The 17,660-nt window shown below is 34.2% G+C and overlaps 1 protein-coding gene across 3 annotated transcripts in view; it reads right to left on the bottom strand.

Moving 5' to 3' along the window:
* Positions 1-17,660, bottom strand: part of LOC136028281 (solute carrier family 12 member 6-like) — a 240,876-nt gene that overhangs the window by 143,422 nt on the left and 79,794 nt on the right. For all 3 annotated transcript variants that reach the window (XM_065706024.1, XM_065706023.1, XM_065706025.1), the window contains exon 6: positions 4,094-4,308. In XM_065706024.1, coding sequence (XP_065562096.1) covers positions 4,094-4,308 — 215 coding nt within the window. The remainder of the gene's footprint in view (positions 1-4,093; positions 4,309-17,660) is intronic.

The following is a 17,660-nucleotide window of genomic DNA, read 5'->3' as shown; positions in this document are numbered from 1 at the left end:
TAAGATTCTACGACTTTTAGGGGGTGTTTCCCCCTATTTTCTTAAATAATGCAAATTTTCTCAGGCTCGTAACTTTTGATGGGTTAGACTAAACTTGATGAAACTTATATATTTAAAATCAGCATTAAAATGCGATTCTTTTGATGTAGCTATTGATATCAACATTCAATGTTTTAGAGTTTTGGTTACTATTGAGCCGGGTCGCTCCTTACTACAGTTCGTTACAACGAACTGTTTGATAAAATTATATTTTTCGGAAAATTTAAAAGTTACTCACTTAAAAACTATCAAAAAAGAATGCAGTAAAGGTTATTCATCCTTGCAACTCTTAAAAATGAAAGACAGAAATGAAATATAAAGAAAGGATCATGTCACTTCCCCCTGGACTTAGTTTATCCTCTGTTGAAAAGAACCTTAAAAATACTCTTGTCATTTCTATTCTGAAGTTGAAATCTTACTTTATCCGTCCATTTGCAGCGAAATAAATATCGCTTTAAACAGGTAGCTGATCTTAGTTTCTTCTACTCAACAGCTTCCACTGCTCTCTAATACGATTTTATTTTCGAAGGATCCAATAATTAGAAAATTAGTTCTTCTTTGTTGCTCTGGTCGCTAAGTGGAAATAAAGAAAAAACTAGTAATCCTTTGGACTTTCTAAGCCAGATATATCCTCTTTTTCTAGAATGATCCAAATTCATCTCTTTTCTTTCAAAAGATTGATGACCCGGCTAAGCCGTCCGCAAAAGATACTGAGTTACAGATGAATAAGCAATCAAAGACACAGAGAGAAATAATTTTCTTCTTCTTTTGTTTTGATTAATCTGGAGAAAGTTTCGAATGAACTCATCACTGGAATCTGACTCAAAGCCCTGCAATATTCTGCAGGGCTCAGCTGCAGCAGCTTTGCTTTGCAGATCAGTTTTGAACTCAGCTGCAGCTGGGTTCAAACTCTCGGTCCCGTTTTGCCAAGCTGGGATAATTACAGCGCACCACTACAGGACAAAATTCTATTACAGATTCATTGAATCACATTAACAACCGCCTAATAATGACATATCAAACAGTCCGTAGTAACGAACTGTAGATAAAGAGTGACCCGAATCAATAGTAACCGAAAGTCTAAAAAACAGAATTTTGATACGAATAGATACATCAAAAGAACCGAGGTTTTATGCTGGTTTCAAATATATAAGTCCTAAAAAGTTCTAAAGTTTAATCTTACCCATCGATGGTTAAGAGCCTGAGAACATTAGCCTGATTTTGAAAAGGGGGGGGGGCACCCACTAAAAGTCATAGAATTTTAATGTAAATTGCACCATCAGATTCAGCATATCAGATAAAACTTTGAGACAGCCATTTTGTTGAGCATAGTTGAAAGGCCGACTAGCTATGCCCTTGGGGATATCATGACCCAGGTCTTTAAGCTAAGTTAAAAAATTTGCCGATCATACGATAAATTTATGCGAAATTCTTCTTATATCTTGCTTTCTCTTTTCCATCTTAATTTTACGCGTGGAGACTTTAATGGTAACTGTCCGGGGTAGATTTTCACCTTGATTGAATTGTCCAGAGAATAAACCCTTTGGGAGGAGGGATTTTTCCAAGGAGGATTAGTCTGATTTCCTGGTTTTATCTAAAAACGATCAGAAATTAAAGAAACAAAACGATATTTTCAACTTAAGTAAGGTTTAACATAAAAGCTATAAACGAACTGAAACTATTACGTATATGAGGGAGTTACTCCTTCACAATAGCTCACTCTTTATGCTAAAGTTTGAATTCCGTCCCAATTTTGTAAGAACGACTCCTGAAACACCATGTTCGTTTAATTAGAACAATAAGAAGCATTTTTTTAAACATACTGAAAACATCAGCGTAAAGAGTGAACTGTTCTGGAGGAGTAACCCTCTCATATACGTAATAATGTATGTTTGTTCCCGATATCAGATGAGTTTTCCCGGAAAAAATAAGATGTTTTTCCCGAAATCACGTGTGTAGGTTTAATTGTAATTTTTTGTTGTTGTTGTTGTTGTTTTGTTGACCAAGGTTGATCACAGGAGGTCAAATTGTCGGCGGAGGGTTCACTGGGATGATAATTTATAGAAAGGTTGTGATATCTGTCATTTGTGTCGTTGGACAGCAGTTTCGGCCTGATAGGGTCTAAATGCTATCGAGTGAAGATTCTTGAAACAGCAAACTAACATAGCACTACTAATTTTGATATTCAGAAAATGAAATGAAGTAATGTGTAGCAACATACAGGGAACATCATTAGAGAATACAGGGAAGATTATTTTTTAAAGAAGTTACGTTTGGAAAACAGAATTCGGTAGTAAATACAGAAGAGAATAGGGAGAAATTCTTTGTTGATCTAAATAGCTTCTTTTTTTAATATTCTGCTGCCTCTTGGAGAAAGACAAATAAATAAAAAAAAAATTTATCAGAAATAATGTATACTGATGGGTACTTCTTAGCAACGTCACCTTAATGATCGAGACATTTGAACTCTCTGTAAACAAGCTTTTTATTGCCTTCTTCATGAAGTATCACCAGCAATGATTTGAATTGAGTGTGGCGGTGTCTCTGATCTTCTTATTTGCTTAGACGTGCTTCCTCTCAAGTCACTTCACCAATTCACAGAAAAGAGGCAAGTCACTCGACGCTTGGTCGGTATAATACGGTATGTATTCAAATATGTCCAATGTATATTGCTTTAGAAGCCATTGGTTTACACGATCACTGTGTGGAAGGGCATTGTCATCCTTTCTTAAGTGCTTCATCTGAAGCCGCTTAGCCAATTCACGAGAAAAGAGGCAAATCGCTTGATGCTTGGCGGGTACTACGTGGTATATATTTAAATATGTACGATTTAAATTCTTTAAGAGCCATTGGTTTACACAAACGCTATGAGAACGGGCAGTCATGTATCAGAATAACTCTAAAAGTAAGCATCCCTCTTCTTCATCGTAGCAGAGTTTCACGATAAGAATTTGCAGTAAATTTTGTTACTGCTTTATAAGCAATGCATCTTTTTGGTCTATAAATCGCTTAAACCGTCCTAACTCCTTTCAAATCATTGGTGGCAACCTTTTATGAACTGAGTGTTAAAAAACTCGTCCACATACATTGCCGGGGCCTCAATTGTCAATATAATTTTGTAGAGAAGCAAACTCAATTTTAAATTATATACAATAACACATTGTTTGTATTAACATTTGTCTTTTGTTTATAGTCACTCTGAAGTTACAAAATAACCCTTCTGTTCCTTCTCTATCCTCTCTCACGCAAGAGTTAAGAGTTACTCTTTGATCATAATGAGAACAAATAAAATTCCAAGTCATAATGATCAAACACTCATTTTTGGTAGAAAGCATCAGCGGCCACTCTACCTTATACGAGTTATACAGAAAGATACAGTTGTTTGATTTATGTTGTTTCTAGGTTATCAATGGGTATACCAGAATTAGCAAAATTCTATCTGACTTTAGATACTTTGAGTCCCAAAATTAGCATGCTACTCTCTCGGGTTTAAATACAAAAGAGCAATGACCAGGGTACAGACACCAGTGTATAGGGTATAGAATGCCCAATTTTTGTGAGAACCAGTGATTGATGTATTTTATTACTAATTACTATTGAAACATACCAAGATCAAATATAGCTTTTTCTATTATCATTGTCAGCACTAGATAAACTTTTGCTCTCTAAAAACGATTTAAATTTACCCAAAAAGATACCAATTTTGGTAGTATTAATTCTTGATACCCGATAGTCAACTGTACCGATAAAATTGTAAACTGACTCGGAACAACGCCAATTTTGAAACCTTTGAATTCTTGTATCCGCAAGAATTTGTATATCTACTAGGATTTATAACTCATAGTCGAGTTTTACCATATACGCACCATTGAAGTTGCCATAAAACTTATCATAGTTGATAATTTGATACCATAGTTGATGATTTGGATTCCTGTCACCTCTTAGACTGTAACCTCTAATATAAACTGTAGTTTATCCAGAAAGTCGCTATTTCGATCTCGGAGGCTCTAAGTGTGATGAACTTTTACTATATATATCAGAATAATGAACTTACCTAAAAAGACGCCACTTTCAATGCCTTTGATCCCTGATACCAATTTCACTTCATTTTGCTCAAAATATGGATCACATTCAAAAGAATCTTCAACTCGATTGTTGACCACTATTCGCACGTGTTTGCAGAAAATATTCCATAGTTCAGAGCCCTCTGCTTTTGTACAATTTCCGGATCCTTCAGCTGAGAGTAACCTAGTACCCAGGACACACATCCTAAAAAGTAATATTTAGAGAAAAGCCAACAGGAATAACATGAATTAAGTACAAAATCGGATTTTAACAGATTACCGTATGATAATTTTTACACAAACTTTACCTTCTTCAATTAGTCCCTGATCTTGCACAAAAGCTCAAACCCACTGTGAAAAAAACATCATTGATGTAAGTTGAAGTTTGACAAAGTCGACAGAACTAATTTATTTCTTTTAACTTGACAGATTGAACGAATATTTTGAATACAACAACCACGCTAATATATGATTTTGAATGCATTACCTACTAAATTTTGTAAGCTTAAAACGGACAAAATAGTTATGCATACGAGGAGGGTTGCTCCCTCCTCAATACCTAGCTACTCACGCTAATGTGTTTTAGAACAGTCGAAAACTGATTATTTTTCCAACTAAATGGTCCTTGTGTTTGAGGAGTCGTTTTTGAAGAACATGGACAAAAACTCAAACGTTTTACGAAAAAGTAAGCTATTGATAGGGGGGGGGGATCTTCCTCATATACGTAATAATTTCTTTTCGTTATAAGTTGTTATGTTGCTCCTTTCTTTAAGTTAAATAATTCATTTCTAAAATTTAATTTCCGATCTTTTTCAAATAATTCCAGGAAATCGGGCTACCCCTCCTTGGGAAATTGCGTTTCCCAAGGAAATCGCTAAATGGAAAGCTAATCCCACGCAAAATCACCCCTCCCGCTAGAAAAATTACCCCTGAACATTTCTTATGGAAGATTGCGCCCAAAAAAGTTCTTCTTTAGGAAACTTTAATTTGAAAGGAACTTTGATTCCTGATTGTTTTTCGAATCATGCCGGAAATCCTCCTCTGGAAAAATTACTCCCGGAATCCTCCCCCCTCCACCAGTAGAAAATCGCTTTCACAGAAATTTCCCCTCTTGGAGAATCCCCACCACAGAAAGACCCCTTAGATCGTCCCAACTCTGCTGAAAAGTTCCTCGGGAACTTCCTCCAGAGTATCTCCAGAAAAAATCCAGAAAAAATGGTGCCACTAACGAGAAAGTAAGACAAATAAACACATTTCGTATAGGAGTTCTGGAAAATTTCGCCATTGTAAAGCTTCCCCTGTAAAGTTTATCCCCAGAAACTTCCCTCTCAAAGAAAAACCTTTCCTATCGAACATCTATCCTCAATAAATCGCCCCCCCCCAAAGAAAAAGATGTATCTATATTTGTAAGTGTTTCTTTTTTTCCTGCCGCTGTCCCAATGAAAAATACTGTCTGCAAACGATGGGCAAATGTCATAACATGCATCCCTTTCCCCAAGGGCCTAGGGGATAATGTCATCCCCAAAGGCGCAACTATTGGACGTTTCGACTATGGTGAACAAAATGGCTATCTCAAAATTTTGATCGGATGAATTTAGGGAAAAGGACGTGACAGGGGTATAGTTTCACTCCAATGTTTTCAGTTCCTTAAAAAGGCCATACAAACTTTTAATTTCCGATCAAATGAGCCCTTTCCCGATTATCTAGGACCACTGGTTAGACATAATCACTCCTGTGAAGAACAATTTAAAAAAAAAGAAATATGCACGTATTCGTGATCTTTCTTCTAGCAAAAAAAAAAATAAAATTCTACCTATTTGCTAATGAAAGCTGGAAACCTATATAGTGGTATCCATTGATACTATATTATGGTCCAATTTTTAAAGACATTCATTGACTCTTGGGGGTTGTTTCCCCCTTCTGCTTTTCAATTCTGGTTTCCAGAGTTTCGGCTGCTATTGAGCCAAGTCGCTCATCAGCCTGTTTACAGTCCTTTACCGAAAAATGTTTAAAATATCATACATTTGATAAAACAAAAACATCAACTTTTGACTTTCTTATGAAAAGTGAATTGCTTAGTTAACAGTTCTGAGACCAAAATAATTTCGGACAAAAAAGAGGCTGTAAACTTCAGAATTTCTTATTAATTCTGGAGAAGAAAACACCTATCCTTATATTTCAAACGAAAAAACGTCGAGCAAAAGATTTAGCTTTCAGGGGTGCCGAATGGGGACGCTTGAAAACCAAGATTCCGGTAAATTTTCGTGGATTTTGAACAATACGTTTTTGCTTCCTCATTTTAAAATCGAACAAAACACTCACACCCTTTACATTTTTGTGAATTGGCACCACTTACTTGCCATCAAGGAAACGTGACTAACGTTTTCCGAATATGCAAATTACAAAATGGGGTTTATTACAACTCTTAAGACTCCATCCTCCAAAGGGAGGGGCAGACATCAGAGAGAGTACATTTTAAAGCCCAAATATCCAAACTCTCTTAGACCGTTCAGTTAAATATAGTGCTGTTTGGGAAGGAGGGTATTGATACCTTATTGATTCCCCCTTGATTCCAAAATAAAGTTTTGTTTCCGGCTTCCTTATTGGTTCTAGGCGGGATATGATGGTACCATTCTAACAAATTATTTCTATAGAGCAGAAGGGTATAACATTCACACCAATAACATTTAACATAAAAGTATAACATTGTGCCTGGTGACATAGAGGTGGAAAAGGCGATGTGGCGCGTCATAAGCATAGCCAGAAAATTTCTTAGAACGGCTATTTTATTGCGAAACTTTCTTACTTCCAGCAATTTTAATGGTAATATATCTCTTTTTCTATTTATGTACAATGTTTCGATGTAATTATATACATGTATAGAATGGATTTAAATATCAAAGAACCCTATTGTTAAGGTTGCGATGGCTTCAGCTGCACAGAAGACCAAACGTCATGTAAGATTTCCATCCATAAGAACAAAAAAAAAAAACACTTTCCGTCTGATTGAAATTCCTTAGTAAAAATATTATTTATTAAAAAGTACTATTTGCTGAAAATTACTTAATATTAATGTTGTCATAAATTATATTTACAATCCAACGTATTAATTCTTAAAAAGAGAAACGGAAAAAGGGGGAAGCTAGCAATAAATTTACAGTTATTGATGCATGAAATTTAGCAGCAAGAAATCTGGGGTTCATGGGCCGGTACCCTACATCAAGTCTTCGTTAGGCTTGACCATGATTTGAAAACGATCAGAATTTAGGTATAACAAAGTATTTTTTTTTTCAACTAAAAGTAAGGACTAATATTAAAGCTTCAGGAGAAATTATTATATACAACTGAAATTATTACTGAATTTATTACTGTTATATAACTGAAATTATTAAGCATGAGGGGGCTACTCTCTCATCAACTCCTCACTCTTTACAATAAAGTTTAACCTTTTGTCTCAATTCTTAAACAGCGACTGCTGAAACACAATTTCTATTGACTTGAAATAAGAAGTTTTTCAAAGCAATTAAAAACTTCAGTGTGACGAGCAAGGGATTGAGGGGAAGATCCCCTCCCCCCACATATGGAACAATTTCTGTTTGTTTTAATATTTTTCCTTACTTTCAATTGGAATTTATTTTTCTATTTAATAGTTTACAAAGTTTGGAGTGTAACAAAAGTCTCTTGTCACGAAAGTTAAATCTATATTAGGTTCAGAATTCAGAGCTGCCAGGTATACAAATTGTAGATGTCCTTTTTTTCTGCACAAGAGTGGCTCTGCAATGTTGTTACTAGCTGATTCTAGGGAAAGAAATGAACGTTTGGAGCATTTTCTGGAATGGAAAGCAAAATACGCTTGGTTTATTTTGTTTCGTTTTGGCACCTTGTTTGAATGTCTATCTTACGTGCTGCAAATAAAAGCTGTTTTGTACTCGGGAAAAGGCTTTTTAGACTTAATATTTGATTATTATCAAACTGAAAAATGCTTGATGTTGTTGGTGAATTTTCACTAAGAGATGAATTCTTATTAGTATAAAGAATTAGTCTTAATTATTTTTTATTAATTAAATTTTAATTTCATAATAATTGGTCATAGTAATCTGATTAGTCGGTTTTGCATTACTAAAGAACGAAATATATTATCCTGCCACTGTTATTTTAGTTGTCCAATATTTAGGAATAAAAGCGACTTTTTTAGAGAGAATGACAGACATTTGATGGAGAGAAAGTGACAACTCGTGACTTTCTCATTTGAAAAATCTCCGGGTAAATGCTTCTCAGTGCAAAATAATTCCGAACAAAAGGAAATATAAAAAGGAAGTTGTTAGTACATTCGAATGTACTATATGAATTAACTGCAGTAGCTCCAAGCTGAAGATCTAGATTATTCAATTCTGGACGTAGAATTTCTTGGGAATTTTCATTGTTAAAATTTTGTTGAAATCGAACAATCCATAAAACAAATCAAGAATTTTCTATCGATTCAAAGGTTTCCCTTGCAAAGCAAAGAAAGCAGTTATTTGAAAAGCTTATGAACATCTTTTTTTATGTTAAAAAAAGATAAAGAAAATTGATAAATTGGAAGAGACTTTTGAGAATTCATCGAAAATACAAAGATAGTAGAAAATTAGAAATTATCTAAGAAATTCAAAACGATATTTAAAAAAGAGCGTAAAAACGAAAAGAGCTGGTTCTATATTTTACTCTAGAAATTTTTGTTACATCTCAATTTATATCTAAAAAAAAAAAATCAACAAGAACTAAAGTTTAGACACATTCCATAGCACATGTTTCAATCCATTATTGATTCTGCAATTATATTTCAGAAGTTTTAACTATTTCCAAATTTTCCTTCTCAAAAACGAATTCTACGGGAACCGAAATTAAAAACCCGTTCCATAGCGTTCACTACATTAGAAAGCCACTGACTTATCGAAATTAAATTAATCATAAACTTCCGTGGGGTAGCCAAATTCACTTTGTCCAAATAATTGTGAATAAAAATATAATCAAATTTCTTAAATTTGTCAGCAATTTTAGAAAAACTAACATTCTTCTAAGTAAGTTAAAAAAAAATTCAGCAGCGTAAGAATTCTTTTGAATCTAATTTGTTTTGAATATTTATTGGGTAGTGGTCATTTATGCCACTTTTAGTAAGTGGAATTGGAAAAGGCAGTGTTATTTTTCGGAAGTTTCTGGATATATTGCCGTTTCTCAATTCCTGCTTTGGACGCCCACAAAGACTCAAATTGAATTTTAATGATAAAAAATTATAAGCATTACACCATGGCTTCAGTTTACAAGATTCTATTAGGGGAGGGGTAAATATATTTTTCAGTATCTAAGAATGAGTATATTTTTCTTTGATGTAACTCAGTAACGTGGCTAGGGGTGTTTTGTGAGGTTCAGATCCTTTCCCTTAATGGGGGAAGAACGAAAAACTAAATTATATACGTTTATAAGTTTATTGTGCCTTTCCAAAACGAGCTTTGGATTTTTTTTTGAAGGGGGATACCAAAAAACTTTAGAAACCCATCAAACAAAATACATTCAATTTTGCTACGTTTTTAAGAGTTGGAAAATTTTTTCAGGGGGGAGGAGTTCAAAACCCATGGGGTTCAACTACCCCTGAATACGGCCTTGGTAGCTATGTTTCTAATATGAGTCAGAAAGCGTTCTGCTGCCTATCTTATATATAGTACACCCTAAGCATAGAATGAATTTTTCTGGCGTTCTGTAGTGGTGCTATGTGTGGTGCTACAATCTAAGTGGTGCTACAATACAAATCTCTACTTCTTATTAAAGAAATTCTAAGAATTTTCTCATGAGGTTTCAAAAAAATATACAAAATTAGAAACGAATAAAGATCATTTTACCTTAAGTCTTTTTCAAACAGTTCGTGGTAACGAACTGTAGTAAGGAGCGACCCGGCTCAATAGTAACCAAAACTCTAAAAAATTGAATTTTGATATCAATAGCTACATCAAAAGAATTGCATTTTAATGCTGATTTTAAATATATAAGTTTCATCAAGTTTAGTCTTACTCATCAAAAGTTACGAGCCTGAGAAAATTTGCCTTATTTAGGAAAATAGGGGGAAACACCCCCTAAAAGTCGTAGGATCTTAACGAAAATGACACCATCAGATTCAGCGTATCAGAGAACCCTACTGTAGAAGTTTCAAGCTCTTATCTACAAAAATGTGGAATTTTCTATTTTTTGCCAAAAGACAAATCACGGGTGCGTGTTTATTTGTTTGTTTTTTTTTTGTTTTTTGTTTTTTTTTTCTTTTCCCCAGGGGTCATCGTATCGACCAAGTGGTCCTAGAATGTTGCAAGAGGGCTCATTCTAACGGAAATGAAAAGTTCTAGTGCCCTTTTTAAGTGACCAAAAAAATTGGAGGGCATCTAGGCCCCCTCCCACGCTCATTTTTTTCCCAAAGTCAACGGATCAAAATTTTGAGAGAGCCATTTTGTTCAACATAGTCGAAAACCATAAAAACTATGTCTTTGGGGATGACTTACTCCCCCACAATCCCTGGGGGAGGGGCTGCAAGTTACAAACTTTGACCAGTGTTTACATATAGTAATGGTTATTGGGAAGTGTACAGACGTTTTCAGGGGGATTTTATTTTGCTTGGGGGTGGGGCTGAGGAGAGGGGGCTATGTTGGAGGATCTTTCCTTGGAGGAATCTGTCATGGGGAAAGAAAAATTCAATGAAAAGGGCGCAGGATTCTCAAGCATTACTATAAGAAAACAATGAAAAATAAACATGAAAACGTTTTTTCAAATGAAAGGAAGAAGTAGCATTGAAACTTAAAACGAACAGAGACTATTCCGCATATGAGGGGTTCTAAAAATACTTTAGCATAAAGAGTGAGGTATTTAGGAGGAGATAAATACCTTGCTCTTTATGCTAAGGTATTTTTAGTAATTTAAACTATTTATTCTACGGCCTTTCTGATTCAGGGGTCATTCTTAAAGAATTGGGACAAAACTTACGATTTAGTGTAAAGAGCGAGGTATTAACGAGGGTACAAACCCCCTCGTATACATATTAAAAATATAAGGTTATGAAAGTTTGTTACGTAAGTTAATTGTTAAGTTACGTATATTTTTTACTAATAAAAAGGTTCGTTAAATATTAAAAGTTCTAGTTGCCTTTTTAAGTAACCGAAAAATGGAGGGCAACTAGGCCTCCTTCTCCACCCCTTATTTCTCGAATCGTCTGATCAAAACTAAGAGAAAGCCATTTAGCAAAGAAAAAAGAATTATTATGCAAATTTCATTTTAATAATTTATGTGCGGAGAGCCAAAACCAAACATGCATTAATTCAAAAACGTTCAGAAATTAAATTAAAAAAAAATAATTTTTTTTAGCTGAAAGTAAGGAGCGACATTAAAACTTAAAACGAACAGAATTACTCCGTATATGAAATGAGTTGTCCCCTCCGCAATCCCTCGCTCTTTACGCTAAAGTTTGACTCTTTGCCACAATTCTACTTTTTTAAAAAAATTAAAAGCTTTAGCGTAAAGAGCGAGGGATTGCGGAGGGGACAACTCATTTCATATACGGAGTAATTTCTGTTCGTTTTAAGTTTAGTGTCGCTCCTTACTTTCAGCAAAAAAAAAAATATTTTTTTTTTATTTAATTACAAGATAGATTGGATGTCTTTGGAGAATCACAAGGTTTGATTAAAGTCTTAATTAAGCTAATAAAGTCAATCGCTTCAACAAAAAGGTTTTTTATAATTACATTTTGTAGAATTTGTTTTGTAATTTCTCAAAAAAATCAATAGGTTAGGAGTGGTTTTTCGGTTTCCGATCCATCTCTTTAACAAGAGGAAGATGAACAACTAAATTATATCCGTTAATATGTTTATCAATCATGCTTTTGCCAAAGTTGTGGTTATGTTTATAATTTTTTTTCCTTTGAGGAGTTGTTGTCCCCTGTGTTCTGTTCCTGTTGTGTAGTTGTCTTCTCTGCGCTTCACTCCCAGGCCTCACGTATAGTCTCTATGTTTTTTTTTCTAGTTGTTGCTTATATTGTATCCCCCTTATATATATTGCTTATATTGTAGTTGTTTCTTGTATTTTTTTTTATCCACCTCGTATCCCTGGCCACAGAGCCTTTCGAGGGGAATTAAGTGTATTGTAATTCAATTTTGAATTGTATTTTGTGTTGTCTTGTATTTGATAATAAACCTCTCTATCTCTCTCTCTCTCTCTCTCTCTCTCTCTCCTCTCTCTCTCTCTCTCATCTCTCTCTCTCTCTCCTCTCTCTCTCTCTCCTCTCTCTCTCTCTCTCTCTCTCTCTCTCTCTCTCTCTCTCTCTCCTCTCTCTCTCTCTCTCCTTCTCTCTCTCTCTCTCTCCTCTCTAATACAATTAGGGCAGTGTTCTTCTCCAATTTTTTTTTGCAAGCATAAAAATAAAACTGGCGTTCCCCACAGATACTCTGTGGTTTTGACTAATTTTAACACCTAAGTTTTTCTTCAAACATTTTCATTCAAGAGTTTTCATTTAAGAATTCAAAAAAATTAGAAACGACTGAAAAAAAATTGACCTAGTAAGAATCACAAGGCTCGATCGTAACCTTAAATGATCCTAAAATGTGAATCGCTTGAATAACAACTCCTTAAAATTCAATTTTAGATATAAAATTCTTTGGAATTTTCTTCTTTAGAATTTTCAAACAATAACGAAACGCTAGACACAACAGAGCCAGGGAATATTTTCTTTGTGCCTTCCCTTTACAGAACAAAGAACATAATTGTCTGGTGATTCCCAAGGCTCAATTATAGTCTTAAAGAATGCTGGAATACAAGTTAATAGATGTGTCAGAGAGTTCTTGTATTCTGAATGGGAAATTAGTAGAAAAGAGCTCACAATTGCTCTCCAAGTTGTCTCCGATAACTAAAAGTCGAAAAACAATGATCTGATTTCTTATGACATCGATCATGGCACCAGGCCAATAAAAACTTCCGGCCTGATGAACAGTCCAACAGGCCTATCTCCCTATGTTAAAGAATGGAGTTGGTTAGAAGGCAAAACTAAACAAAACCAACTAATTAACCAACTAATACTAACTAACTAAAACTATAAGAAAAAAATTAAAAATCAAAACCATTTAAGACGTTTTTTATGATGGCGGTATATCTTGGAAGACAGTATTGCCATATTTACTAGCTGACTGGTTAATTCTGACGGTCAATCCATGTGTATTAATCAATATTTATTAAACTATCGTGTGATCAAAGCTGACATTTAATGACTATAATATATATGATTATTTCAAAAAGTACATATAATTCTCTCGAATTTTTTTGTAAAGATACAATTTTTTCAATAATCTTGCTTTTAACAAGAAACGTTCATGAAACATTTTTAGAATAAAATGTAGAAAAAAGTGCGAAAGTACTACCCCATTCATCGGTTACCAATAAATTGTTCAGTTGGACGTCTGTATTGCAAACTTTTGTGTGTGGCTATGAGTCAACTTCTTTTTTATGTAACGTTTTGTATAACTTCAAAGGATTCAAAATAACTGGAATTTATCATAAGTAAAGAAGCATCGAAAAGTGAATGCAATAAAAGCTCAATTGTAGTAAATGACAGACTCGTTATCAGCGATTACAACCCTCATAAGGCCGATCCAAGTGAAAATACGGTCTCTGCCCATGTCCTCAGAATAGGATGCTCCTCATGTGAGTGATCTGAGCGTTGCAACATTATTATATGTTTGTCATTTTGTCTTGGCAAAAGTTTCTACAAGTACAGAAGCATCGTCAGAAGAAGGATTTAGGACTCGATTATGGAAAACATGCGTTGAGCTACATCAAATATCTCCATCCAGAATTCTAACACTATCATCCTTAAAACATATTTCGGATCTTTTTGCGTGGTGTTAAAAGATTTTAGGAGCCCTACCAAAGAGCGGGCTTTCCCATTTGAACATATATTCTCTGAGGCGAACCTGACTCTTATTCATAATAATCTTAGATGATAATAAGCTTACCTAAACTATGGATGTCACGTAACTGATTTTTTTTTAAAACGATAATTTCGACAGGACCCTGTGCCTGTCATCATCAGGTTCGAATTCAAATCTCTTGCCAGAAAATAAAACCACTAAATAAATAGAACTAGAAACACTGAACAACAGTAATAATGAGCAGAACATGGAATGATTGTTTTGACATGGCCCAAATTTTGTTAAAGGCATTGATGGCCGCTATCCTAGTAGAGCTTAAAGAGGCTGGGCCTGTAGGGGAGGGATGGAGTTTTTTTGTGAGTTTTCAGTCTATGGGTGATGGGAAGCCAATTTTCGCTAATGTGGATCTCATCATTGTCTTTATTGATGGCTGGTTTATTTTTAGAAATTTCCAGAGCTTCTCTGATTTTTGGGAATAATGTTCCTCATTGTCATTTTCTTAATTCTTACTGCCTTTTCAGGCCCGTTTTGTTTTTCTGTTTGTGTTTTTTTTTTAATTTCGAGTTTATAGTTCAATTACCACCAAGTTTCTACTTGATCTTATTTTTAAGTATTATTTTGCTCTTGCATCAAGCGGTTTGTAGTTTGAACAGTTTATGAACTCCAATATATATATATATAAAAAAAAGCTAAATAAGTTTATATTTCGGCATATACGATAAATGTTGGTAAATAAAAAAAAATAAATTAGTAATTATGGCCTCCTGGGGTATGAAAAAAAAGTAAATTTAATAAAATTATTCGTTATGATGGTCTGTGATGCTAATTAGTAATTACGTCATACACTGATTGTTTTTTACTTTTTTATATAAGACTTTTTTATATAGTGTCGAACTACTTCTAAATAAAAACAAAACTGCTAAGAAGGTTAAAAATTGATAAAATAAAACTATATTATTTGGATTGAAAGTGGTCAGCAGTTTCGTTTCAGAGTGAGTAACTAACCAACTTCATAAAATTAATATAAAAAAAAAACTCAACAAAAAAAAACAAAATAAATTTAAATTTAGGATTACCCAAAAGGAAAGGATGTATCATGCGCTGTTTCATTTTTGTTTTAGTTAAATAAGTGACAAAGATTCCTCTAGTGAGTTCATATATATATATATATATATATATATATATATATATATATATATATATATATATATATATATATATATATATATATATATATATATATATATATATATATATATATATATATATATATATATATATATATATATATATATATATATATATATATAAAGACACGTTTACTTATTATGAAGTGGAAAAGCCAGCCATGATTGGGACATAAAACGACCTTCAAACTCAACGATTACAAACCACAATATTGTGCACTGTATGCCGAATTGAGCGCAAACTATTTAGCGAAACACGATATTTCTTGTACAATTTGACGATTAAATTATTGGAAATAGAGCTTTAAAGAGATTATTTTTGCCCTCCTGTAAAACTAGAAAAATATGAGATACACCTTTTCGTTTTGATGTGCAACGACATTCTAAATTTTGTCTCAACTATTTTGTAAACCTGTTGCATATTAGAAACTAGAAGAGCACTCGAAAATAAATTGAATGCATCCAAGTAATTATTTACTAAAAGAAAATGTTGTTTCAAAATGACAACTTGACTGTCAAAGTACTCTGAATAATTGCTGAAAAGAAAAGTTCAAGCGTCAACCAAGACTTTTGTCCAATCAGCTTTCTCTGTCCAAGTTAGAGAATCATTTACAATAGATTTTCTACAGTCCAATTATACCTTCGAGGAACTCTTGAATGGTAATGCGATAAATATGTGATGCGGTTCTTTTGTTCTTGAGGGACAATTAGTGTACAAACGCCTAGTAAACACTTCCGAAATGTCGTCAGCAGCTCTTGTATGATAGAAAAACAGGAGCTACGCATTGTAACGCTTTATGTATACCCATGGGAACGACGCTACTGGCAAGACCAGTGGCGCAGTCGTTTAACCAATTGGAGCCAGGAGGGAGAGGGTTACATTTAAAGGGGCAGAATGCGGAGATAGGGTCAGAGGCAAGGAGTTGTATACACCTACATCACGTCGTGAACAGCCCTTTAATAGAGTCCTTAGAGTAAGATTATTTGATTATGTATCGCTCCTCTTTTCTAGGACGATAATTGATGAATAAGCTTTCTTCTTTTTACTCAGCAAAAAATTATTGATTGAGCTTAAACATACTAAGAATTGAATGTGACAAGAGCCTTAATCAGTAATGGCTGTAGACCTACTAGTAAATAGATTAAATTCTAAATATTAGTCAGCCACGTACGGGCAAAAGAATTAGCTTCATGTAACTTTTAAGAAATGTGGAAATGAACAGTAGGAAGAGCAGGAATAGATAACCCTGCTTAAACAGGAATTGAGAACCAAAACAAACCGACCAAAAACGTATTTATGGCAAATACTGAAGATGGCAGCAAAACATTGTGGATAAATATAAAATAAACCACATTAACCATAAAAATGTTAAACTAATCCTTTGGACGTCCTTGGACAAGGGTTTGCAATTTTTGACGCTCTTATGGATGAACGTCCATGAAAAAACACACTCATGACGTTCAAGAAAACATTTACCGTGCATAAATAATAACCAATATTACTCAAATTAGGCAAAAGTTACCATAACCCAGCAGACCTAATTTTCAGTTTTATGCTTTTTCTTCATATTTTTTTTTAGTCAGTATGCAGCTGCTCAGCATTGTAAATCATGGGCAATGAGACTGGTTTGTGGATTACGTCTAGGATTACGTTTTCAAGCCCTGGGTAACTTAGGCCAGAAGTCCCTAAGGGCATAGAAATATGTTTCATTGCCTTATAACATTTCTTATTAGAACTATTTCCGGCCTTACAATTGCTTTGCTTAAATTTAAATTCTATCATCCTATTTTTATCATCGTGAATCCTATGATACATTCAAAAGAGCTTATTCACTGCCTTTACTGCCAAAATACCTTACTTACTGCCTGTCCACCCACGAAAAAACAATAACAATCCCATATAGGTCATGCCCTGTAACCTTTGACCATACCCAGTAGAATATAACTAATGCCACACCCTGCTGGGAAGGATATATATGATCCAACTTAACTCCTCAACCAAATAAAAATGCAACAGAAAACTAGCAACCAGACCTAATCCGAGGGTTGGTATTGCTCGAAGAAAAATTAATTACAGCAGCCCCTCCCCGTCCCATCTCGAATATAATCAAAAATTTGAATCAAAGTTAAAAATTTGATCAAATTAGGCAACCCTCAGAAGAAGCAACAAGGCCATGACACTTGGGGCAATGTGCCCCCCTCTCTGAACAGCTCAACTAGCAACAGCTTATGTCAATCTTGAGTCTTTAAGTATCCAAGCTCATCGATAATTCACTTATAGAACAGAGTGAGAAGCCTTACTCATCATTATTATTTCCACAAAAGAAACGGAATGCATAATCCCCTCATCTTATTCTTACTTTCTAGTATATAAAAGCATAAAAGCTCCCTACGACAGCTCGAAAATGTTTACTCGGCGTTTCTCTACTAATTGTCCTTCC

This window comes from Artemia franciscana, chromosome 6, assembly GCF_032884065.1.
Source record: "Artemia franciscana chromosome 6, ASM3288406v1, whole genome shotgun sequence".
NCBI lineage: Eukaryota > Metazoa > Arthropoda > Branchiopoda > Anostraca > Artemiidae > Artemia > Artemia franciscana.
The sequence above is the reverse complement of the archived record's forward strand: the minus strand, read 5'-3'. Positions and strand labels throughout refer to the sequence as shown.